We start from the raw sequence: 27554 nt of genomic DNA, 5'->3' as shown, positions 1-27554 counted from the left end.
AGAAAATAAGTCAAAAATCTACTTGTTCATTTTCCATGGAAAACATTTTCCTTCACACCAAACACACTCTAAAGCTTAAAAAAGAAAAATTAGAGGTACAACAAAAAGATAAAATCTCAATAATGAAAAAGCAATGGAACAATCGAGTACTATATATATTATTCATTTATTCTTCCTAGCTCACTCTATCTACCAAAAGAGCATAATCAACTCGTATGGCCTAAATATTATCTTGTACATTTTTGAGGTTAGATTCCAAGTACGATGATCAAAATATTATATGTTTGCATCAATATATGATAGATGTTTTAAGTTTTCGCCAATAAAAATTATATATTTGAAAATTATATAAAAGTATATTAAACGTCATGATATGATAGCAGTTAAAAGAATTTAAAAATAATTAAAAACAATATGGTCAAAGAATTAAAACATCATTGACTCCTCAAATGGTAACATCACCGGATATAAATATTGAAGAAGATGGGTATATATATGGTAAAAATGGTTTTCTAATTTCTAAAAATAATGTTTTTATTTTTTAAGATCAGTAGATCACGATATATTAAATTTCAACCCATTTTAAAGAAAAAGTAAAGCACATAGTTTTGCATTGACTAAAAATCTAAAATTTATCAATGCACCATTTTCAAAGTTGTGTGCCCTAAAAGGATTATAGCTTTAAACCTGTTGATTTTAGCTCGACTCTTTTGAAGAAAACTATTAAAGTGAGGAAACCTAATTAGTACAAAATGTATTTTATTACATATAAAAATAAGAATGCCAAGAGCTCCTGTTGAGAAAATGTTTGTGTTTGGTTTTCTACAAGTTATCAAAATGTAGAAGAAGTCCTTTTTAAATAATATTATGTAAGTTCAAGCTTAGATTATAAGAATCTAACTAATATCTAATTTCTGCCAGCAGAGCGCTCACAATGGCTGAGAATAATATTAAAAGGTAAGAAGTATACTCTTATTTAAGTTAATTATATATTACGATCTCTATTTATTTTTACTCGTTCATTAATCATTATATTAAAAATATAATTTTCAAGATCTAAGACTAGTTAACAATTTTAAGAAATATTTAAAATTTAAATTGAACGAGTAAAAATAAATGTATGAAGTATTTGGAACCGAGTGTACATTTAATTAATCTAATACAAGCCTAGGGACCGGAGATACCTGGTTCAACGAGTATTTAATTTGTTAGAATATTTTATACTAATACAATAGGATAAAAATAATATATATTGTATGTATACAAATTATTAAATTGCCTTAATGTGATAAAACCTTCTAGAATACTATTTGGCAGAATGTTTAGATTTAGGGAATATCTTTACTTTCTTAACTTGTCCCACACTTAAACCAACACTAAATAACATCATTCTATTTTGAGTAAATTTTAGAAATAAGAAACATAATAGATATAATAAGGCTTTATAGATATAGTTTTGATAATTGTATTTCATAGTTATAGTTTCATTTGCTATGACGGTCATGATTTATATGTTTTATGAGGTTTGTATATTTTGTTTGCCCGTTTGTATATTTTGCTCGTGAATATACAAATAGGGTAAGTATGTACGAATTCTGTATTTATACATTTAGGAATTTTTCAGAACTCGATTTGTATATTTTGCTTGTTAATATATACAAATAAGGTAATTTATTGTGAATTTTTTATAAATCGTATATAAATATCTAGGGTAAACATATAGATATTATAGATTTATGTAATCAGGAACCGAATTATACAAAATTCTAATTTATACTTTTAGGCGAATCATACAAATTAAACAAATAACAAGATTTAAGGAAACTGTGGCTATGAATCACAATTTTCCAAAGCAGTAACTATAACATTTAATTTCGTTTAAATATTTGTTATTCTACACAATTTTCCTTTCTATTTTTGCACTAGAAACTATATCTGATCACGTACTTCTTGATATATATATGTGCGTGTGTGTGTACAAAGACGGAATGGTCCGGAAGGTGCCGATATTTGTTATGATTTCTCATTCCGATTCTTGTACTTTATGAGGTTTTCATTCCGATTCATGTATTTATTCTAAGTGATTATTTTGAATCTCGAAAATTAGGCAAAAATGGAACAAGTATAGGGGTCTTTTAAATCATTTTTTTTTATTGAAATTTTATATCTATCATTGCCACTGAGAAACAATTACAATTTGAGAAGGAGATCTAGACCTTGCCTTCTTGAAGATTACAGTAGCAATGGGCAAAAAAAGTTGCACAAAGGTGACAACTAGCAAAAGGCTTCTCAAGGAGGGTCATCATAGTAAATCAGGGAAGACTTCCTTTTTTTTAATCCTAAAGGATGGAAATTGCCATTTATCTAAATTGAGGAGTCCCTTAACATGTGCTGGCAGACCGGATGTGTCGGTAATAACTATGGTAGTGTTGGTTAGATGACTATAATAAGCAAGTTTGTCAGCCACTCTGTTGGCTTCCCTATAGCAGTGATTGATCTAAATATTGTGTTTGAGGATCAACTCTCTGATTTCTTCCACCATTTCTCTCATCCTCCAAGGAGTAGACCATAAATTGAGAATGCTATTTAGGAGGAGGAGGGAATCAGTTTCAACTGTAGTAAAGATGTGTCCATTGACAATACACCACTTCAGGCCAAAGGGGAAGGCTTTTGCTACAACAGTATTGCTGGTTCCATTTCCCAGGGGAAGAATAAAGGCCATAATGCAATTTCCATTTGAGTCTCGCACCACTCCACCTCCTCCACTAGATTCTCCAATACAAGAGCCATCTATATTCAACTTCATGGAGTGATGCGAGGGTCTCGACCATTTAACCGTGGTGTGGATCGTGTCTTCAAGTTGTATTTCCATGTGCTTAAGTAGGCTTTCCCAATTCTCCGAAAGGTTAATGTTGGAGAAAACCTTTTTGGGTAAGTGGCAGATGTTGAAGACGATCAGAGAAATAGATCTTTTGGTGGATGGTCTCTCTTCCTCATATCTAGAGTTGCACCTTGATCTCCATAATTCCCAGATAATGATTGGAGGGATGAGAGTTCTGGTGCAATAGTAAATACTCTTATATGCGAATTCAGATTTAGTCAAACCTCAATATAAGAAATGTCAAGTGAGAAATTATTGGACAACCTAAACAACAAATTAAAATTTGGACAAAAGAAGAAATATAGAAAAAACACACCCTTTATTTATTTAATATTATGAGTAGCTACGTACTAATTAATATTACACAAGCATACTTAAATCGACTCCATTAACTAATAAAGACCTTACACTACCATTTATTTTTTACCTCCTTAGTTCACATCATCTATATTAATAAAAAAGCTGATGTATACCCTCTATATATTCAACGATTCAACTATAATATTTTCGACATGAAATATAAATATAACGATATTAGAATATTCGAACGGTCCTAACGTGTGATTTCTTGACCACTCCCTTCTTAGGAATAGTGACAATAAGCACTTCATTATCCATTGTTGATATCACTTTATCAACGCTAGCATCCTCAGGCAAATTAAAAACAGTTGAAAACTTGCCAATTTTTTTCTGAAAATGGTGCCAATTGTCATATTCTTTTTCTACTATTTTTTTCTCCCCACTAATCTTTAAGACTCTATCATCTTCCACTTGTACGTTAACTTCTTCTTTCTTATATCCATGCAAATTAGCTCTAAAAACATATGCTTCTGGGGTTACATTATACTCAAATTGAGCTAGAAATGGAGTAACATGTGGGAATGATAGTGATGGTGCTATGAGAGATCGAGGGGTTTCGAGATAAAATTTATGAGAGAGATCGTAAGGATCTTTCTGACCTCGACTTGTTTGGGATTGACATGTGATTTTTGTTGTTGATAGTTGATTAAAAAAATTGTGTAGATCCTGATTTATTGTTGTTGGTGGATCATTATAAAGATCTTGCTCGTCACTTCGATTTGTTTTAAATTGATAATGCATTATTGTTGTTGTTGGATCGTAAGAATCAGAACGATCATGATTCTTTTGAGATTGAGGCGTAATTATTGTTGCTGGCGGAGAATTTTGTACATGACGTGGATGGTTTTTGCGACCGTTAAATAGAGGTATTAAAGACATTTTTTTTTTTTGTGGTATACCCAATTTGTTTTGGAATAAGAAAATATATTAGGAAGAAAATGAAATGTGATACAATGAATTGCTTGCTGATTTTGAGTGTTATAGCGTGGGGGTATGTATTTATAGGGAGGAGTTTTGACAAATGGAATCTTCTTTGACGTGTATTTGACAAGATATATTAAAAGGATTATATGTATTGACCATGTGTAAAATATTTATTGATACCTTTTCAAATTTTAAGATTCAAATAAATTTTATTTACCATAAATTTTTTATGTTTTTTAAATATTTTGCATCGTCAAGTAATTTACAATACTAGCTAGTAATACTTTTTATGTAGTTTACAAATATATAAATTTTATTTTTAAAAATTTAAATATTTTATATCTGAATTTACAATCAAAATTAAATTGTTCGGCTTTCAATATTTTGACTATATCTATAAATTGGGACATAGAGAATACTTAATTAAATTATTTATAAAGTAAGTATAGGTAAATCTCTACATAATAAAATAACATATCAAAACTATTACTTTTTTTTCGCAAATTTCAAACCTTAATATTTTTTTTATTTGGGAAACTTATATAAATTCCGTTAGTTTAGGAGCTAATTACTTAGATACACAACCTAGTTTGCAATATTATGTATCTTACCAGATTTTGGTGTGTCTTGATACATTCAGATACACTCAGATAAATGTATCTCAAGATATGTGAGGTAAAAAATAGGGATAATTTATTCTAGATACATTCTATCCATGTATTCGCATGTATCTAGGATACATAACAAATCTCGCCCACGTCACTCGTTTCTCTCCCATCTCGCGCGCTCACCACTCTCCTAATTAATCACACTAGATACATACAGACACATGTATCTAGTGTGATTCACATGTATCTGTGATACATAACGAATCTCGCTTGCCTCCCTCCTCTTCTTAGTCGTTTCTCTCCCTATTTTATTGCATCTGATAGTAAAAATACATGTATCTAATTGTATCTCCCTCAACATATGGTAGTGTAGTATGTCTCATTATGTAGTTTTTCCGTCTTTTTTTTTAAACCTACTTAACTATTACTTCCTTTGTATAAAGCACATCTCGATACTAAGTTGGCCATATATTTGTTCCCAATCGATAGTAGGAGTGTGTAGGCCAACTGAGCATCGAGGTGGATTTTAATACAAAGAGAGTAATAATTGAAGTATGAAACTCATAAAAAAGTAATAATACTTTAGGTAGATAAATAGAACAATTGACGTATGAAACTCAATAAAAATAATAGTTTAAATATATTTTTTACCATTAACAAAACTACATTGACAATGTAAGTACGTAATCATATAAAAATTAAAATAAATCACAAGGGAGAAATGAAAGAGAACAAGTGCTTTGGATTAACGTGGCATTTAGCCATCAAATCTTTGTAAAATATTCGCGTAATTATTGGAGGTTTCTCACTGATTTAATTTATATGCATGAACCACCCTTTATTCTTAGATACAAATTAATGGAAAAAAAACGTGAAAAAGAAAACTTGCCTACCTATTATAACTTAGCCTTTTGTAGATACCGTATTACCGCGTAACATCACAATCACTTCTCTTTCTTCATGCAATTGAAATTTGAAAATGAAAATCATCATGCCTATTTATATAAGCAGTGTGTAATTGACTACAAATTTAAAAAAAGATAAAAAATATTGAAAATTGTGATTTAAAATAAAACGATCTTTTTTTTTTTTTGTACAATAAACATCTTTGATAGATCTATGCATGTCATATGAGAATGCACATAATTTGTGTTGAATGCGATGTAATTATCTATTTTGACTTGACTATAATCTCAGGATTATAATCGTAGAATATATGTTACATTTTCAAGACGTCCATCAAGTGAAAAATGTAAAAGAGTCCATTAATCGACTGCTCAAATTTTGAGATACAACACAAAGTACTATAGTTCATTAATAATAGGTAACAACAGCTATATAGTAGAAGAAAAGCTACAAAACTTCTGCGCCTAACATACTCATTCAACACTTAATATCCACAACCTCTAAAGGAACTTTATTTTTCACATTGTACAAGTCGATATACGATGCATGATGAATACACATACGCCAAAACAGAATGTTTAGCTAACTTATTGCTTTTTCAATAGAATAGGTTGCTTGCTTACATGACAAAGAGTTCCTAATGTCTAGATAGAGGTCGTAACCTCTAAATGCAACAGAGAAAACAGAAGCAAGTGGAAGCTAGACTTTTTCTTCTCATAATTGTCATCTCTCAACTGCATATGAATCTCGAGATAGGTCAAGAAATACAAAGAAGATTGCACAATCTCGAGTAAGTGCTCAGATAAACACCTTGAATTTGATATCAGAGTTTCCCATACTTAAATTGCAAATATTCCTCCACATTATTGTTGTGTTTATATTCATGGAAGATATCTAAAGCATCATTTGAGAAGAGATGAAACTTAACACAGATTATTTCTGGTGAAAACCGTAAGTTACCAAATTCTGTAACTACTCTGCATTCGTAACTTCAAACAGAGTGTTTCCTCACATCTGTTAAGTCACAGATTAGAAGTGCAGAAAAGAAGAAACAACATGTATTCATACTACTACCACATGCCCCCTACCAAAACAAAGATAAATTAAGATGATTTATGTTTATATCAAACATTCAAAATCAAAAGTTCTCACATAACCAATTCATTAAAAGAATAGACATATAGTTGCCAAATAATCCTAATATGAATTTCTAAAGTTAAAGAGAGCAACGGAAAGTTATGTGAATTGGAACCCTGTGCAAGAAGGTCAGAATTTCGCAACAGCTATAACAGCAGGCCAACAAATATCTAAAACGGGCTATAGAAGATATTGCATACTCTTGGGTTGTTTGGATCACATGGCATATAATAACAATATAAGGATTGTTATAGAGTGATGATAATAGAGTGCATATTATGTAGGAGTTACCTACTTTAACAGTATTTTTTTAAATTTTAAATACCTTCATTCATCTTGCTAATACACTTATTTTATTATTGTTCCCTATTATACACGCATCACATAACACAGAAATTCACACATAACATTCAAGTGAGTATTACTTAGTACCGCCAACCAAATGCTGCATTACTTATGCAAGAATTGTCTTTTCGTATACAACCAACCAAGAATTTTAGTTATTCGGAAATTATTTTTCCTAATCCTTCCAACCAAACAATTGTATTATTTATGTGAACTTTTATGTTTGATTATTTTTCCTAATCCCCTCCAACCAAACGACCCCTTAATGCACTCATCACTAAGTTGTAAACAACTTTCCTTTGAGAGATAAAGTCATATTTTATGAATATCTTCAAGCTAAGCAGAGGAGAACTTACTGAAAGTTCCACCTCTTGAATCAAAAGCACCATGTCCAGGAAAATATCCAGATCCTATTTTAATTCGGCCAGTTGAAACTGCACTGAATTGCATTTGAAAAGCTGAAGGAAGGCGGTGATCAATCTGAAGACCATTGATATTGGAATGAGCTGAAGCTATGTATCCTCTGAATTCAATGCGTCCCTACGATGAAAGTTGAAGACGAAATAAAATTTCATATCAAATTTCCATTGTAAATGATGTTGATCCCATGATAAATATGGTTGAGGCCTAGCACACTTTGTAATTTTAACGCATCAACTTAGTGTTGTTTCTCCCTAAGATGCTCGAACTTTCCAAAAATGTTGCCGCACCCGTGTAGGATCCTCCAAAAATACACCATTTTTGGATGATCCAACACATACCCATCGGCATTTTTGAATAGTCCGAGCAACATAGGTTTCTCCATTTATATAATATCAAATTCATTTGAAGCATATAAAACTTGTGTCTCATATTTGCAATATAATCTTCAATGTACTATTCCTTTGATGTCAAAGTAATAAAATAGGCTGATGTAATATGTTGGTAGTTCTCTTGATGTCGTCTTTGCAAAGAAACATGATGCAGTCGATGTTGATTTTCTTGTGATGGGTAAACATTTCTCTTGCGATGTATGACTCTTTCTCTTGCTATACATGAATTTTTCTCTTGCGATGTATAAATTCCTTTCTTGCGATGCGTGAATTCTATTTCCGCGCTGCATGAATCTTCTTTTGCAATGTATGAATCTTCTCTTGCAATGTATGAATCTTTTTCTCGCAATGCATGAATTTCTTTCGCAATGCATGAATCTTTTTTCTCGCGATGCATGACTTCCTTCTCTTGCTATGCATGACTTCTCCGCGATGCATGACTTCTTTCTCTTGCTATGCATGACTATTTTCTCTTACAATGCATGATTTCTTCGCGATGCAGGACTTTTCCGCGATGCATGACTTCTTTCTCTTGCTATGCATGACTATTTTTTCTTGCTATGCATGACTATTTTCTCTTGTTATGCATGACTTCTCCGCGATGCATTACTTCTTTCTCTTGCTATGCATGACTCTTTTCTCTTGCTATGCATGAACCTTTACTCGCGATGCATGATTTCTTTTGATGATGCCTCACTGATACCAAATGAAGATAATGCTTTACCGAGCAACATATGTGATCTTCTAGGTATCTTTTGGATGGCGGTATCGGCTGAATCGACAATACAATAAACATGACCCTCGGAGTAGTGGTATCATCTCTTTTGACAATACGATATAAATGACTCTCCGGGTAGTGGTATAGTCTTATTCGACAATATGAATAAAAATGACTCTCGGAGTAGTGGTATCATCTCATTTAATAATACGATATAATTGACTCTCCGGGTAGTGATATCGTCTTATTCGACAATACGAATAAAAATGACTCTCGGATTAGTGGTATCATCTCATTTGACAATACAATATAAATGACTCTCCCGATAGTGGTATCGTCTCATTCGACAATACGATATAAATAACCTTCGGGGTAGGAATATTATCATATCTGATAATATAATGCAGATAAATATCTTCCAGGTATCTCTAGTTGCTGGAAAATAATAATATTGCTCTCTTCGTGGTTTTCATTTGTCCCATCTCTGAACATAGTTGCACGTTCATTATGGACTTCTCCTTGTTGGGAATTGAATGAAATAATGTTATTCATATTCCAAAATCTTTAATATAAGCAGCATAAAATATTTCCTGCATCCACAGAAAAATTGTCAATTTTGGGGAGCTCTTTGCCCCATATTCATTGAATGGTGGAATATATTGATCTTGAGGCAAGCTTATAGACTTACGTCCACAGAAAAATTGTTAGTTTTTTTAAAAAATGAACTGATCTGTGTCGATCTCTTTAATTGTCTGCTCCTTGTCTTGCTATCTTCGGCTGATTTCTTCGATCTCCCACTTCTTGATAGATAAGACAAAACATTTTTTTATGCAAATATAATTGAAACATGAAGGAAAAGTTTTTATGGAAAATAGATTTTCAAAAGTAATGTTTGGAAAAAGTCACTGTCAAGTGTCATGTTACGTCAAGTTTAATGAACGTCATTCGGAGTTGGTGTTTTGAGATCTGTCTGATCACTTGTTGGGAAGTATTCAAAGTTGTTCTAAACTCTCGCTGAACCTTGTTGAAATTTTTGAGGTCATCTTCAAAAATTTCTGTCCTAGTTAATTGTCTTGACTTATCTCGAACTATTGGTGAGTAAATCACGAAATTTTTGAGATCTTCTAAAAAATTATGTCCCAGTTGCAAATCTCAAAGTAACTTCAGTCTCAACTTTGTTGGAGAGATTTTCTTCTTGAGAATTTTTTAGTCCCTCTCAAAAAATTCTGTCCAGTTTCTATTGTAAAAACAAATAAAAACCTTACGGGAGATATGACCGAACCCTTATGGCGCCTACGTATCCTGTTGAGGCAGGAATCAGGTCAAACGTAGTTCCCCTTCTAGAGGATTAACAAAAATAAGAAAATTACAAAAAAAAAAGACCGAGGCCGACATAGGCCGCCTACGTATCTCATTCTTGAGAATTCAGGTCAAATGTAGTTCATTACAAAGGGATAAAGTTCAAACAAAGCGATTACAAGGAAATGATAAGAAATACAAACTGAAACTTCACACATAATATTTCTTGACAACATCTGAGTTGATCGATTTCGGCCATTCGGTGCCATTCATCTCCGACAGGACTAAGGCACCTCCAGATAATACTTTGCGAACCATGCAGGATCCTTGCCAATTTGGTGCAAACTTCCCTTTATATTCATCCTGGTGAGGGAAAATGCGTTTGAGAACCAACTGACCAATCTCAAACATTCTGGCTCTTACTTTCTTGTGGAAAGCACGAATCATTCTCTGTCGATATAGTTGTCCATCAAACAGCAACCATTCTCTTCTCATCAATCAGTGTTAACTGATCAATCCGCTGGCGAACCCAATCAGCATCACTCAATTTAGCTTCTTGGATGATTCTCAATGAAGGTATCTCAACTTCGACAGGTATAACCGCTTTCGTTCCATATACTAGCGAATATGGAGTAGCTCCAACTGATGTTCTGATAGTCATTCGGTAATCCAACAAAGCATATGGCAGCATCTCGTGCCAACCTCTGTGATTATCAATCATTTTCCTTAAAATCTTCTTTATGTTCTTGTTGGCGGCTTCTACAGCTCCATTCATTTAGGGACGATAGGCGGTTGAGTTTCGATAAGTAATCTTGAATTGTTCACATATTTCTCTCATCAAATGACTGTTGAGATTCACTCCATTATCAGTAATGATGGATTCTGGTACACCGAACCTACATATCAAATTATTGCGAACAAAATCAGCTACAACTTTCTTGGTTACTGACTTATAGGAGGCTGCTTCCACCCACTTGGTGAAGTAGTCAATGACAACCAAAATGAATCTGTGTACGTTGGAGGTGGTTGGCTCTATCGGACCAATAACATCCATGCCCCAAGCTACAAATGGCCAAGGGGAACTCATAGCATTGAGTTCATGGGGCGGGACACGAATCAAATCTCCATGCACTTGACATTTATGACACTTCTGCACAAACTTGCAACAATCATGTTCTATAGTCATCCAAAAATAGCCGGCTCGAAGGATCTTCCTTGCCAAAGTGAGCCCGTTCATATTAGTACCACAAACTCCGACATGTATCTGTTCCAAAAGCTTCGCAAGTATCAACGCATCTGAGAAGACCTAAATCTGGAGTCCTCCTATAAAGGATTTCCCCGCTTACAAAGAAACTGAGGGCCATACGACGTATCGACTTCTTCTGGTTGAACATTGCATTCTCAAGATAAGTCCCGTCCTTTAAATGCTTCTTGATGTCAAAATACCAAGGCAAACCATCTGGTTCCGCTTCGACATGTGAACAATGAACAGGGTGTTCTTTTACCTCTATATCCATTGGATCAATATGACTTGTATCCGGATGCTTAATCATTGATGCGATGGTGGTAAGAGCATCGACCAACTCATTTTGTGACCTGGGAGTGTGTCTAAAATCAATCTTGTGAAATCTCTTGCACAACTTCTGTATATACCGCACATATAGTGTGATCTTTGGGTTTTCACGGCACATTCCCCTTGAACCTGATAAAACAACAAATCTGAATCTCCAATAACCAGCAACTCGTGAACATTCATATCAATTGCCATCTTCAGACCGAGGATGCAAGCTTCATACTCAGCCATGTTGTTCGTGCATTCAAATCGGAGTTTAGCCGCCATAGGATAGTGCTGACCGGTTTCTGACACTAAGACCGCTCCGATTCCTTTCCCTTGATGATTTGCCACTCCATCAAAGAACACTCTCCAACCAGGGTACGCTTCATAAATATCCTCACCCACAAATGCTATTTCTTCATCAGGAAAATAAGTCTTGAGCGGTTCATACTCTTCATCAACTTGATTCTCTGCAAGATGGTCAGCTAAGGCTTGTGCTTTTATCGCCTTTCGTGTTACGTACACAATGTCAAACTCACTCAAAAGCATTTGCCATTTAGCCAACTTCTCGGTCGGCATTGCTTTCTGGAAAATATACTTCAACGGGTCCATCATGGAAATGAGGTATGTGGTATAAGAAGACAAATAATGTCTCAATTTCTGAGCAATCCAGGTCAAAGCACAACATGTTCTTTCTAACAGAGTGTAACGAGCCTCATATGGAGTGAATTTCTTGCTCAAGCAATAAATGACTCGCTCTTTCTTCCCGATTTTGTCATGTTGACCAAGCACGCATCCCAATGCATTATCCGAGACTGACAAATATAGCAATAACGGACTCCCTTCTCGTGGAGGGATCAACACCGGTGGATTGGACAAATAGTTCTTGATGGTATCAAAATTAGTTTGACATTCTCCGATCCACTTGGTCGAGACATCTTTTTTCAACAACTTGAAGATGGGCTCACACACCACAGTGGATTGAGCTATAAATAGACTGATGTAGTTAGACCTTCCCAAAAAACTCATCACCTCTTTCTTGGTCTTTGGAAGGGGTAATTATTGGATCGCCTTGATCTTGGAAGAGTCAAGCTCAATGCCCCTTCTGCTGACTATAAATCCCAACAACTTGCCAGTTGGCACCGCAAAAGAATACTTGGCGGGATTTAACTTGAAATTATATCGGCGTAAGCGATCAAAGAATTTTCTCTAGTGAGTAAAGTGATACGAACTCTCGCGGAACTTGATTATAACATCATCTACATATACTTCGATCTATTTGTGAATCATATCATGAAAGATGGTTGTCATGACTCTCATGTAAGTAGCATCGACATTCTTGAGACCAAAAAGCATTACCCGATAATGATATACGCCCAGGGCGTGATGAAAGCTGTCTTTTCTGCATCTTCCTCATCCATCAAGATCTGGTGATAGCCCGCATAACAATCCACAAACGACTGCATCTCATGCTTAGCACAATTATCAATAAGAATGTGAATGTTTGGCAATGGAAAATTACCTTTCGGGCTAGCTTTGTTGAGATCTCTGTAGTCGTCACAAATTTTGATTTTTCTATCTTTCTTGGCAACCGAAATAACATTAGCTAACCAAGTCGGATACTACGTCACTTCCACTACTTGGGACTCGATCTACTTTCTAATCTCCTCTTTGATCTTCAAACTCAACTCAGGCTTGAACTTCCGAGTCTTTTGTTTTACTGGACTGAAATTTGGATTAATCAGCAACTTGTGGGACACCATATTCGTGCTCAGCCATGACATGTCTTTATAAGACCAGGCAAATACATCAATGTACTCCCTGAGCAAACGAACCAGGTCTCTTCTTTGAGCTTCCGCAGATGGACACTGATTCTTACTTCTTTAACATATTCCTCATCTCCGAGATTCACAGTTTTGGTTTCTTCCAAATTTGGCTTGTGTTGATTTTCGAATTGTCGAAACTCTTCAGCAACATGTTCGGGAACCTCATTTTCTTCTTCGTATTCCTCACATTCATCATCACCTGCCTCATTTTGTTCACTCGGTTCATGACATGACATGACATTGACAAGTTTTAAATTAATAGTACTCAAATCATAAACAAAAAAAGTAAGGAAAGTAAAATTTAAACAGATAAGTAAACAAACAATTTTTGATAAAAGAGGCTTTTCATTTAAATGGAAAGACAAGCATAAACTTTGGCCATGGCCGAGGGTCATTTTGCCTTTTTAAACATCACAAGAGAATTTAAAAGCTTCAAACAAATAACAATTGGATAAAGGGTGGGTCTCGGGCCTCTTTCGGACTACCACCGATTTTAAAACAAACAAAGACACATGTCTTTTCTACCCAGATGAGCGAGAAATAAGGAGTGGTGTGGAGGTCCAGTTCTATAATCGCTCCTCAGGCTCTGCATCACGGATGCCTGATATCCCAGCCTCTTCCTCGATGACCGCATCGATCTCCTCAAAAAGGGCCAGCTTCCTTCCCCGAGACCAACATCGTTGACATTTTCTCGTACCGAAAATGACTGGTACAGATGAGGAATTGGCCTGGCCAATGCTTGATCAATACTCTCGTTCTTCATCTGTGCTTCGTCGTCTGTTGGGACATATCCCAAACCAAACTTTGCTCCTTTGGCGGGAATTTGGATAGGCTCGACGATTCCTTGAAAGTGCTTCCCCAATCTTAAACCTGGTTCGAAACATTTTTGGAGCATGACAGTAGCAATCATCTTGTACACGACAGGCATAGGAGGCTGTGGAGCCAAGTCATCACCGGTGACATTTACCAGCTCCACCGTGTAGAAATCACAACCTCGAGAGACATCATCAGCGATCGGTACATACCCATAGGAATGACTCCCTTCACCATAAATGACCAATTCCCGGTCCTTCTAAACAAACTTCATTAGTTGGTGAAAGGTAGAAGACACAGCCCCAGCCATATGAATAAACGATCTTCCTAGAAGCAAGTTGTAACTGGTGTTGATATCCAACACCTGGAACTCAACATTAAAATCCGCAGGACCCACCTGAATATCCAAGTTTACCCCACCCAATGTGTCTCTTTGTACTCCATCAAAGGCCCTCACATTGACTTGGTTCTAGTGAAGCTTTCCCAAGTTGAATTTCAACTGCCTCAAAATCGAAAGTGGGCAAATATTAAGACCGGATCCATCATCGACCAAGACACGATTAATTATCCAGTCTTGACACATACAGGTGACGTGCAGAGCTTTGTTGTGCATCCTCCCTTCAAAGGGCAACTCTTCGTCACAAAAATTGATTCGGTGTCCTCGGATGACCTGGTTTATCATGGCTGCTAAATTGTCACTGTTAGTACCCACAGGAACATAAGTATCATCCAAAGCCCTCATCAGAGCCTGCCTATGCAACTACGAACTCATCAATAAGGCCCACACAGAGATCTGAGCCGGCGTCTTCTCCAAATGCTTCACAATTGAATAGTCTTTCGGCTGCATTTTTCTCTAGAACTCTTCAGCCTCGGCTTCACTGATCGGCCTTTTTATTTGGTCCTTCTTTTGCCCACCTTGGGCAAATTCTTCCGGTGTGTAGCACTTGTCAGATCAGGTCATGCCTTGAGTAACAGCCGTTTCAATCACACATTTTGGTCGGGTGAGAGTTTCTCTCGGCACCAAGGCAACAGCCTTCTCGGGTGTCAGAATCACAAACTCTTTCTTCTCTCTAATGTTTAACGAAACTACAGTCTTTTCCAGTTCATCAGGAGCAATCAGAACTATTGCCTTTGTAACGCACCAATCATCACCTGTCTCTATCATATTGATGGTGACACCTCCATGATTTGACAAAGGCTTGCTATTGACATTAGGGGCGACTGTCTGAAGAGAGACCACATTCTGGTCAATCAGGTCTTGGATCTTATGCTTCAGGTTGATACAGTCCTCGATATCATGTCAAACACTGTTAGAGTGATACGCGCACCTCTGATCAGGTCTGTAAATCTTTGAGCTAGTGTCAATCGGTTTGGGCCCCACTAGATGAATATATCATGATGCAGTTAATCGTTCTAATAGCTTTGTTCGGCTTTCAATAAGTGGAGTGAAAATTCTAGCAGGCTTCTTCTCAAAATCTAGGATGGGAGGGATCGCAATTGCCTTGTTGAGGGGGAGACATTAGGCGATAATTTGGAGCATTCGGACGGGGGGCTTGATATCTGGGATATGAGTTGGTTTGATAATTTGGTTGTGGAGCTTGGTAGTTCGAGGGGGTATTTTGGTAAAGTGGAGCTGGGGTTTGGTACATTGGGGGAGGCGTTTGGTAATTCGTCTGAACGTTGGCACAGTTGGGGGCAGCATTTCGATAGTGATGAGATGGAGTCTGGTAAACTGGAGGGGGAGTTTGGTAGATAGTAGGGGAAGTTTGGTAATTAGGAATGGGAGTATTTTGATAACTGGGATGGGGGTATTTTGGTAACTATGAAGGTCGAGAACGACCTTGGTATGATGAGGATTTCCTTGGGGTCTTCTTCCCCTCATAAGAGATAGATGACACATCCTCTCTTTTCTTCTTCAACAAGCTCGAAGATCCGGGCGAGGCAGCAACACGGGCAATCTTCCTGGTTCTCAATCCATCTTCGATAGTCTCACCTACCTTGACTATCTCAGTAAATTTTGCTCCAACGAGCAACATAATTCTGTCACAATATTTGGGGTCCTGCACCCGCACAAACACTTCGACAATTTCCTTTTCTGACATAGGAGGTCTAACTCTAGCTGCCTCCTTTCGCTATCTATATGCAAATTCTCTGTAACTTTCGATCGACTTCTGCTTCATCTTCTCCAAGGAGTAACAATCAAGAACGATCTCCACATTATAGGCGAATTGTTCGATGAAGTCCTTAGCCAGAGCGTTCCAGCTAGACCACTGTCTCGTTTCATGGGATGTAAACCATTATAGAGCCTCTCCACTCAGACTTTGGCTAAAAAGCCGCATTAACAAAGCTTTGTCTCTCCCAACTCCCACGAGTTGGTCACAGTAGGCCCTCGAATTTTGGCACCTTGAACCCTTCCGGGAGGTCCAAATTTGGATGAATGCACAGGTATTCGTAACTCAACCCGGCGACCTCAGGAATGCAGTTCAACTCTTTCATGGCTTTTCTAATTTCCTCCTTCATATCTATCTTGACGGTCTCTTCCTTTGACCTCCACTCTCTCTCCCTCTCCTTATAGTGGTCGAGCTCCGAACCATGGGCGTCATGCTTGTTGGGGACTGGTATTTGGAAAGTAACTTTTTGTGGTAGTGGTGGAGCAATAGAGAGACTTTGGGCATTTTGAGTGGCTTGGTAATTTTGAGGGAAAGTCTGGGGAGTTGGTATGTTGATTTTGGTGATGGAGGAAAATGTGCGAGCGGTTAACATTTTGGCTTTGAGGGGGTAGGCTAGTTTTGTGGTTTGCATTGGGGGAAGAGAGTGGTGCTTGGAGGCTGGTATTTTGAGGAGGGGGTGGTGTTTGATAAGAGACTGAGGTGTAATGAGGGTTTTTGGTGGTAAGGTCAATGATAGAGGGATTACAAGCAGGACATTAAGGTGGATTTTGAGCTTGTTCCACGTTAGGAGGGAGAATTTGAGATGGAGGTCTTCCGTCTGGTTGAGTGTTGACAGCAAAAATCGAAGGAGGCAAATTTTTTTTTTCTGCATCTCGTCCCTCATCTCAGCAATTTGTTGCATCAACTGCAGTATCAGTTCATTCTGATCGGCAAGGACGGGCTGAGCCACCACGACATCAGTAAGGCTGATTTCTTCGTTGTTATCACCCATTGCTGCTTTTTTCTTTTGTGAACTTTGACTGGGGAAGGAATTTGTAGGACCTTTAGATCTAGTGAAATAAGGATGATCGGTCAGTGTATCAACACAGATCAGTTCTAACTACTTGTAGAGAAAAACAACTCAAAGGCAAATCTGTCAATATTAGTTCTGGATGAATAATGCAAGATATCACATAGAAAGCAAATAAACACATAAAAGTTGCTTCGTCTGAGAACATGTCAATCCACGAATAATGGGGATTGACTTTTGAACAAGCAGAAATTTGCTCGTTTTTATGTTGAGGTTGGTGACTCAGAAAGGTTAAATTGTGCTGAGCTAAGGTCTTCTTGTTGCATCTTCTGACATCTGTTGATCTAAACTCAATGTTTCTTTGTAGAATGAAAGAGGGGGAAAAGAAAATTTGAAAGAGATAGGAGCCGGGCCTTGAAAGGCTGCCTACGTATCTACCAAGGAGAATTCGGGCCCTATGTAGTTCAAATACAAAGGAAATTTTCATTTTCATTTATTCATTTCTGGTGATTACAAGGAAAGTGAAAAACAGATAAGAAAGCTCCTAAAAGATAGATGGTGCCTTCACCGAAGCTTCTTCATCTGACTGTCGTATTAGCCACGGGGGATAAACTCAACTTGAATCTTTCCCATGTTAACGAAGGATTCCACGTCATAGCGAAACCTGAGGCACCTCCCAATATAGTGATCGATGGCATCATGATAAAGGAAGGGCTTTCATATCTCAATTCCAACGGGATCGATTGCTTCGTCATCCTTTCTGATAGAGGCCAAGACTCATTTTTGAACTAATAGACTGTAGATATCCAGCAAAGTTTTTTTGAAAGGCGTGAAGTAGTGACAATAAAACAAAGTGTGCTCAGTGATCGACATACTAGGCTCCTGTTGGTCACAGGTAAGGATGGTGTTCCCACCCCACATATACGAGATCTCCCCAATGTTGATCAGGTTGCGGATTGTTGCCTTAAGCTCCATATATTCTTCTATAGTATGTCCTCTTTGGTTCGGGTGGTAGGCACATGTCTTTTGTGAGCTTTCATACCCAAACCCAAAAGTGATTCCTTCGAGAGGCTTCGGCATACCTGACGCCTTAAGGTGCTCATAAATGAGAGCACATGACACGACTCTTGCCCCCACGCTATGTGTCCGCTCATAAGCCGGAAGAGTGATCTTTTGTTCTCCTCCTTTCAGACGTCCCATGAAGGGAGGCATATAGATGATTTCCTCATCGGCATCTTCTTCAGTAGCTCCAGGGTGAGTGCCTTTGGGACCACTATTTGCTTCTTGATTAAAGAAAGAGCATTTCCGCATATCTTCTGAAGTCTCATAGTTATGTCCTTTTTGAAGACGTCATGTTTCTTCCGCGCAATAACTGTCCTTTTACTTTTAACATCGCATTTCGCTCTCTTTGCTGCCAATTCTGCGTCTAGTGCTGCATTTGTTGCTTGTGTGACCGCGGTGGCAAACTCCACTTCTATTCTCCTTTCTCTGGTTTCTTGGATCTCTCGCCTGAGCCACTGCAATTTCATTCTCAAATCCTCCTCAGTTAGCTCTACGTCGATACCCTTGCCTTTTTCCATCTTTGCAGCAATTTTAACATTCCTGAGATAATAGGATAGTGTTTTAGGACTTGGGTAGTGGGATTTTATTTTTTAGGTGAGAAACTCAAGACTCAGGAAATTTGGTAGGACATTTTGCGATAGTGACTTGTATTCAGTATCGTAGAATTTTATATTTATTTTTTTCAGAAAATTTTGACAAAGAGTGGGCTAAAATGTCCTTGTTCAAAGCAACGCATCACATAAACAGTTAAAGCATACAAGAAAACAGACAACTATCGCGTCCTAAACATGCATGTGACCCTTTTGTGCCAAGGGTAGGCCTAGCGATTTGAAGGATATATATGTCTTTTAAGCCAATTCATTACCCCCAAAATATTTCATTAATAACATTCAAAAATGTTTGACAAACATTAAATTGGGGAAAAAAGTTTGTAAAAATAAATAACAAGACAAAGTACAAATAAAGCAATCCCACGCGGGGATGATAACAAACTCCAAACTCATACTGATCTTTCACCAAGTCTGCTCCTCTTGGCTATGCTGACTTCTTCCCACATAGCATATCTGGTCGCCCATAGGTGATCTCTTGCCAACGGAGCCCCTTCTTGATGTCTAAACCTCTCGACCGACTGAATCTGTTGATCCATGCTATCATCTAATTCTGACATACATTGCCTGGATTTTTGTAGCTCTTGCTTCAACTGAGCTATGACCCTAGCGTCTTTCGAATGTCAGTGCTGATGATCCAACTCGTTCTTGTCATACGTCTCTTGAAGTCGATGAAGTCAAATTTGATGTTTGGCCCCAACATTTGCAATAACATGGGGAACATTTGGATCAGGCTCGATAGTTCCGGCGAGGCTCTTCTTCAACCATTGTTTGTAATCCTTAGAACATTCGGGACGGAACCTGTTTGGTATTGGTTCACCCAATACCCTTCGGGTCTTCCATGCTCTACGTATGTCTTCAGCATAAGAGACTCGTCCATTTTCATGATCGGTTGCAAATTTTTTCATGTCCGCAATTTGGGGAATCTCTTGTTTCCCTCCCAGTTGTCAAAGGACTTGAGCGGGAGCGTATGGTCTAGTCCCTCTTGACCCGACAAATATCAAGTAATAGGTCTTTCCCTCTCGAATCACTATTTGCTTTGTTGCTACCAAGCATTGGATCGACCACTGCACATTTTCATCTCTCAAACCCTGAAGTCTCGTGTACCAAAATTCTTGGCCTCCAACCCTGTTAAAATGATTACGTTGTACCCATCAATCGTGACTTTCGAGTATGTTCGATCTTTTCACGGGATCTGGTTCTGTTGGCTCATGAGCTTTGATCAAGTGTCTCATCACCACTATTGCAGTATCAGGTTGCATCCTTGAAAGAAACGTTCTCCGCTTTGACACTTGTCCAAAGCCCTATAAATGTCGGCCAAAATCATGGGCGCCAAAGTGTAGTACTTGGTTGCCGACCCGTAATCCACTCCATAAAAGGTGGCATGGGCAACCATTACTACACTTGGATGGATAGTGTAGTTTGGTCCTTGGGGAAATACCATCGTCCCGAGTAGGCATATTGCAAATGCAAGATGATGTGTCTCCTTTCATTTTTCTTCTGAGACAAACTCTTCTTTGAATTTTTCATAGGCTCTTGCACGCCCTAATCGGTAATAAAGCATTCAAAGAGGAATGTTTGGCCCATGCATTCTGTCCATCCAATCAACTTTAACGAGAGACAATTTTTCTCTAATTTTGGCAAAATCCCATGTTTTTGGGAAAAGGAGATCCGTCTCGGGTTTGAACCTCCTTTTATTGCACATACTGACACTTTCGTAACTTGCAAGAATTTCTTCAATAGTCGGCGTCATTTCCACTTCTCCGAACCAAAACACCATGTTGTCGATGTCCCAAAATTTAACCATTATTCCAATCATGTCGGGATAGGCCACCATTTCCATTAATGACGGGAGATGACCTATGTGTCTTTGAACTATCTTCTTGTCTTCTGTGTTCATAAATTTCCACCAAACTTGTAAGTAGGGATGTGATATGGTCACCATCCGGGTCCTCAGAGGATCATGTACTGAATTCATCCTACAAGAAAAACAGACAAAGGTAAGCTACCCCCACTTCCATAGATAATTGATTTGTTTTAAAAATACATATACATCCTTCAATTAACACATAAGTATGATTGTCTTTTTATTGGAAAATGGGCCAAATAGACACAAGGTAGGCTTCTAATGGGCCCAACACGCCTTGGGTGTTGGGTCAACTTAGTTCAAAATGCTCTAAATTTGGGATTTGGTTTAGCTCCACACTAGTTGAATAAGAGTGGCTTTGAAAGACCGAAAACCCAAGTGGACAACTTAGGCTGGAACTCACAACAACCATTGGACGCATAACGAACCAATAAATTGTCGATCGTTTCGAAAAAGGCTTGAGTATAAAAAAGTTTGGTTGCGGTTCCGCAAAACCGTCCTTTAATATATTATACATACGAGAGAATATGTCATAAAATGCAATGACAGTTATATCAATTTAAATACATTTAGAGCAGATAAACAATCAGCAATTAATAACAATCAGTCAAATAAGTCAAATCTTATAGATAGAACTTAATTAATTCACCAGCGGAGTCGCCATTTATGTTTTATTCGAAAATATATATAAAAGAAAAATGACTAAGTTTTTGAAAAATCGATTAAACTTATGATTTAAGCGAAATCGAATTTCCAAAAGAACAGAATCGCCACTTAATTTTTTAATAAAAATCAAGAAAAATCTTAAAGGGTTTTCAATAGATTTAAACAGATAAAATCAATTGATAATAAAAAGGGTCCGCAGTTCAATGTATATTTCGAGAAGGTGTTAGGCCCCCGGAATGCCCGCTAACTTGCGGTTAACCAGCGATTTGACTAAAAATGATTTTGACTAATTTTAAAATTTTAACTAAGTAAAATAACTCATTTTATTTTAACTAATTTTTTTGAAAAAAAAAACTTTAACTAAGTAAAAGAACTTATTTACTTTAACTAATTTTTTTCAAAAAAACTTTAACCAAGTAAAAGAACTCATTTTATTCTAACTAATTTTTGAAAAAAACTTTAACTAAGTAAAATAACTTATTTACTTTAACTAATTTTTTGAAACCTTTAACTAAGTAAAAGAACCCATTTATTTATTTTTATTCTTTATTTACTTATTACTATTATTTTTCTTATTAATTATATTAAGGAGAAATAAATTACAGGGGGGTCATTCTAAAGGGGAGTAGCTTAAGTATTTTCAAGACTAATGATAAAATAAAGCCGAATAATAAATGAAATGTATATAAATTTATATATATATATATATATATATATATATATATATATATATAAAAGCGAAATGACTACTTTTGGGAAATTAATTAATTTAAACCATAAAATAAAAGGTTAGTGTTAACACAAAATCAAACAAACAATTTGCACGCAAAAGGTAGTTAAACAATGAAAGAAAATAATGAGTTTGGGCTATTCTTGGCCCCAAACCCTCACTGCCTAACAATTGGGCTACTGTTGCAATTGGGCCTTTTGCCCATTTCTGAGTCTGCTTGAAACTTATGGATTTTGATCAATTTTCTGTGTATATCAGCTACATATCTTTTTCGTATATCCGTGTATATCAGCTTCTTCCACCTGTATATCACCTTTGCAACCTGTATTTCGAATTTGGGCCTCGTGTTCTGACATTTTCAAACTTGTGTGTCAATTTTTCATCATGTATACCAGTGTATACTGTTGTATACATCACGTATACAACTTGTTTTCGGACTTTTCGAAGCCTGAAATCGGTCATTAACCCCTGTTCATTGGTTTCCTCGACCGGCTGATTCGATAAAAGAATTTTGGGTCTTCATGACCCGTTTGAAAATGCAAGGAGAGGAATCCACCATGGACTCGGAAGGGATTCATATAACAAACAAAAGAGGCAACATTAGTATTCGAAATAACAAACAAATGAGACATAATTCGATTGGAGCAAGAGCCATTTAAAAAAAATTCCAAATCAAGAGGTGACCATACCCAACTGTTAGGCCAAAATAACATATGACTTTTGAAAAAGGACGAAGTGAGCTAAAAATAAAAATGACAAAATTCAACCTACAACTTTTGACACTTAACTGTAACAAGGAAACTAAGCAAAGAAATGATTAATATTTGACCCCAAAAATACAAACATTAAGGAAAGAAGAAAATATGATTATGTCTAGATAATTACCAAAACAAGGCCTTGTCATTAATCAATCCAATATGTTTGTAAACATAAAAGAGGCATGGGTAACAAAATTTATCACAAAGCCTAACATTACCGAACAACAACACCAAGTAAATAACTAAGCCCAACAATAGACCAAAAACAAGTTAAATATCTTCAGATTTAGACAAGGATAGGGAATTTTTTTTATTTTTTTTAAAAATTAATACCATAATTAATGAGGGTAAATCAGCCTCCTAATCCATGCCAAACTTGTCTCACTGTAACATTCACAATACACTACAAATATGACATCAATGGGGTAGGAAATCACGTGGGAAAAAAAAAAAAGATTACATATGCTCAAGACTAAACCGGACACACACAAGAAATATACCAACATAAGAGATATGATTTATCACATGACATGTCTAAAGGTTTATTGCAATAAGGTTACAATCCTAGCCACCACATATGCAAAATTTGGAAGAAATTGCAGCTTCACACTTTCGGCACAACAACAAAAAAAATAAAAATTAGGAGACAAAAGGATACCAAAGCTAACCTTATCTTAAATAAAAGAAACAATACAAAAGCTTAAGGTTTGAAGAAATCGACCTAGGAGTATGTATCTAATATGAAGCTAGACAAGCTAATTTGGACATGAATCATCAACCTGAAACTTCGAACTAGAAATAAACACCCCTTTGAAAACCCATACAAGTACACTAAAGCCAGCAACAAGGCGTTGAGCCAAATCAACCGCTAAACAGTAAACTAAGCTTAAATACTGAATAAAACTTAATAACGGAATGAGGAGATATACCTCTTTCGGAGCAGCGAACCGGACAACAACTAGCAAAGATGAGCTCTTCCACCAAAACCCGAACACGGATGACCTCCTAGAGACCGGCCAGAATCTCGAATCCAAAGGAGCTAAGTATCCCCTCCCTTTCAAGAACGTATTTCGTATGTATTTCTATGACTACTTGTCTAAGATATTCTCTTTCTCCTTTCAAGAATTTCTCCAACTAAAAAAAAATCCCCCCTTACAAATGAATAATCCAAGAATATATAGCCGAAACTAGGGTTCAAAATAATGGGGGAAAAGGGACCCAAAAATCGGTTCGAGGCCCATCCCCAAATTCAAATTTGAATCCTTTCACCCTTTTGGGCGAACACCTTTTTTCTTCAAGTTTAGCCCCATTCCGAAAGGGGAAATGGGGCAGACGCATGCTCTGTCCCGTTGTTGCGTGTGTCAACGCATTTGGGACTGCTGCTGTACGTTTTTCTGGTCACTTTGGCGTGAAGAAGAAGGGCAACAGGGGTCGNATGAGGAGATATACCTCTTTCGGAGCAGCAAACCAGACAACAACTAGCAAAGATGAGCTCTTCCACCAAAACCCAAACACGAACGACCTCCCAGAGACCGGGCAGAATCTCGAATCTAGAGAAGCTAAATACCTCCTCCCTTTCAAGAACGTATGTCGTATGTATTTCTATGACTACTTGTCTAAGATATTCTCCTTCTCCTTTCAAGAATTTCTCCAACTAAAAATTTTTTTCCCTCCTTCACAGTGAATAAGAGCAAATATATATAAAGGGAGAATCGGGTTTTGAACGGAGGAAACGAATCAAAAATCCGAATAGGAAAGGGCCCATCCCCAATTCAAATTTCAAAATTATTTCACAATTAAGAAGAGACATCTTTTCTTGCAATTTTCGCCCCATTCCGAAAGAGGAAATGGGAGAAAATGCGTGCCTCTGCCCGCTGTTGCGACATTAAATGGATAGGAACGTTGGAGAAGAAAATAAAATTCGCAGTGTACGCTCTCTGTTTCTTGCTGCTTTCAGTTTGATCATTGCTGTGTTAATGCCGCTTGGGGATTGTTGTTAGTTGTTTGTCGCCTCTGGGATGGTAACGTTGAAATGGTCTTGCTGTTTAACGGCGAGTTGGGCTGGGTAAAAGGGCAAAAGGGATGGGCTACAGAAGTGTTGTGTTAAAAGGGGAATTGGAATGGGAATTGAAGTGGGCTTTTGCAATTGGAATTTGGGACGTACATCTGTACATATTGATGTTGGTTTGAATAGGAAAAAAAAAAGGTGGGCCAGGGGTTAATTGAATTGGGTTTAAAGGTTAGGTGTAGATTGACTTAGGAAATTAGCCAAATCGAGTTGGTTAGCAAATTCGGCTAAGATTTAACTAAAAATGAATCGATATGATTAATTAGTGAGCTTCTTAATCTAAACGAAATAAAATAATTAACTTAATTATAAACTAACTATTTCAAAAATATAAACTATCTTATAACTAAACTAGTTAACCAAATATTTAAGTAAAACTAAATATTTTTGAGACGATTTTCGAATAATCATAAAATATACTAATTATATACATAATTATGTAAAACAAATATATTATCTAAAAATTATAAAAGTGACAAAACTAGTTAAATAACCTGCAAACGATATATATATATATATATATATATATATATATATATATATCTATATCGTTTGAAGGTTATTTTAACTAGTTTTGTCACTTTTATAATTTATATATATATGTGTGTGTGTGTGTGTGTGTATTTAATTTTATGAAACTAATTATTTTAAATCGTTTGAAGATTTCGAAGCTCAAAAATTAATTACTATCGGGGAGGGTCAAAATTGGGTGTCAACAAACATGTGTTTAGATAGTGTTGTACATTCTTCTTTTATGGTTGTACCTTTAAAATTTATATTATTGGACAATTTAACACCATTAATTACCTACTACTTTATTAGCCGAAGAGTTAGACCTCATTTGGGCCCATTTATTATTTATATGTTTTCAATTTTCAATATATGTTGTCTATCTTATTCTTTTTTTCAACCTTTTATTTTAAACTTCTTGAAATTTAATTACCTATTTATTACTCTCTCTATACACTTTTAATTGTTATGATTTCCATTTTAGAGTCAAACTATAAGAATTTTAACTAATATTTTACAATGTGTTTTTTCATCATATTCATATGCAAAAAATTACAATTTATAGTACTTTTTTGTATAGATTTTGCATAGTTAAATTTTTTGTTTAAAATATCAAATTAATACAATCTAATTAAACTTTGAAAATTATTATATTACAACTATTAATAAGAGTGAATGTGAGGAGCTTCCCATTTATGGGAATTGACAAAAAAATCCTCAGATGTTACTTTTATAATTTCACATGAAAAATGTAATTCAATTGGTTAGTTAAAGGAGTAGTGTAGCTACATTTCATTTTTTGTATCTATTGGACTGATTTGTCCCCTTAAAACTACAAATAATTCGCACAACTTTCTGAAAACATGGGCCCCACTTATTACTACTTAGTTGTATTGCTTTGGTGACTGATATCAACTATTCTCTCTCCAATAATATTTCTCCAGTATTGACTTTATACATTTTTTAAGAAATTATAAATAAAAGAGTAATATTACTATATCATTCTTTAAATATAATAAATATAATGTATTAAAAAATATAATTGAAAAATGACTATAATTAATGATAAGGGGTAAACTATCTATTGATTTCATAAAATGGACAAGTATTGTAGGACATTCCAAAATAGTATAATAGACAATAATTATTGGACGGATGGAGTAGGATTACGTTTTCTTTCAGTACTTTTCTCACATTAATTAATTTCTCTTAGCATTCAATTAGTGAATCTTTAGTAAAATTAATTAGAATACTTTTTACTTAATAATACGCACAATAATCAATAAGAAGAAGCTTTCGTTGGTCTGTTCTTTTAAGGGTATGTTGTTAAACCATCAACACTGAAAGGTAGCTCTACTGATAATTGTGAAGAAAGCATATTAATGGATTAAAAATAAAAAAGAGGTAATTAAACCCTAAAATATTATAAAGACATCTATAAAATTTGGTTGAAGCTCAAAATCTATTAGTGCCATATAAATTAGGATAGAGGAAATAACATATATTATTTGAAATAACATGAAACGTACTACAAATCACACAATAATTAGCAGCTTCAAAATTTAAAGGACATACAAAAAATTTGATCAACTCTCAAAATTCTACTAATGTCACATAGTTTGGGATAGAAAAAGTAACATATACGTAAAATGTACTATAACTCATAATAATTAAATAACTTCAAAATCTAAAAGACATATACAAAATTTGCTTGACTTTCGAAATTCTATCAATGACACATAAATTGGGACAAAGAGAATATTGAAAATTACATATAAAGTATTATTAACCACAATAATCAACAACTTAAAATTTAAAGAACATACAAAAAAATTGTTTGACCGTTAAAATTTTATTAATGTCACATAAATTAAAATAAAAAATAAAAATATATGTTGGGCCCGTGCTAGCACGGGCTACT

At 35.9% G+C, this 27554-nt stretch overlaps 1 protein-coding gene and 1 pseudogene across 1 annotated transcript; both read right to left on the bottom strand.

Annotated features, from left to right (window-relative positions):
• The window catches only part of LOC125864089 (uncharacterized), a 41143-nt pseudogene extending 22199 nt beyond the window's left edge, over positions 1-18944 (bottom strand).
• Positions 3397-4120, bottom strand: LOC125864363 (18.1 kDa class I heat shock protein-like). Its single transcript, XM_049544336.1, has one exon. It carries the CDS (start codon positions 4118-4120, stop codon positions 3416-3418), a length of 705 nt encoding a protein of 234 aa, XP_049400293.1. The 3' UTR covers positions 3397-3415.
• Positions 18945-27554: the final 8610 nt, after the last annotated feature.

The sequence above is a fragment of the Solanum stenotomum genome, chromosome 5 (genome assembly GCF_019186545.1).
Source record: "Solanum stenotomum isolate F172 chromosome 5, ASM1918654v1, whole genome shotgun sequence".
Taxonomy (NCBI): domain Eukaryota; kingdom Viridiplantae; phylum Streptophyta; class Magnoliopsida; order Solanales; family Solanaceae; genus Solanum; species Solanum stenotomum.
The sequence above is the reverse complement of the archived record's forward strand: the minus strand, read 5'-3'. Positions and strand labels throughout refer to the sequence as shown.

What these genes read in the sequence shown, in the direction of transcription:
- LOC125864363 (XM_049544336.1), bottom strand. Translation starts at nt 4,120, where the DNA reads ATGTCTTTAATACCTCTATTTAACGGTCGCAAAAACCATCCACGTCAT.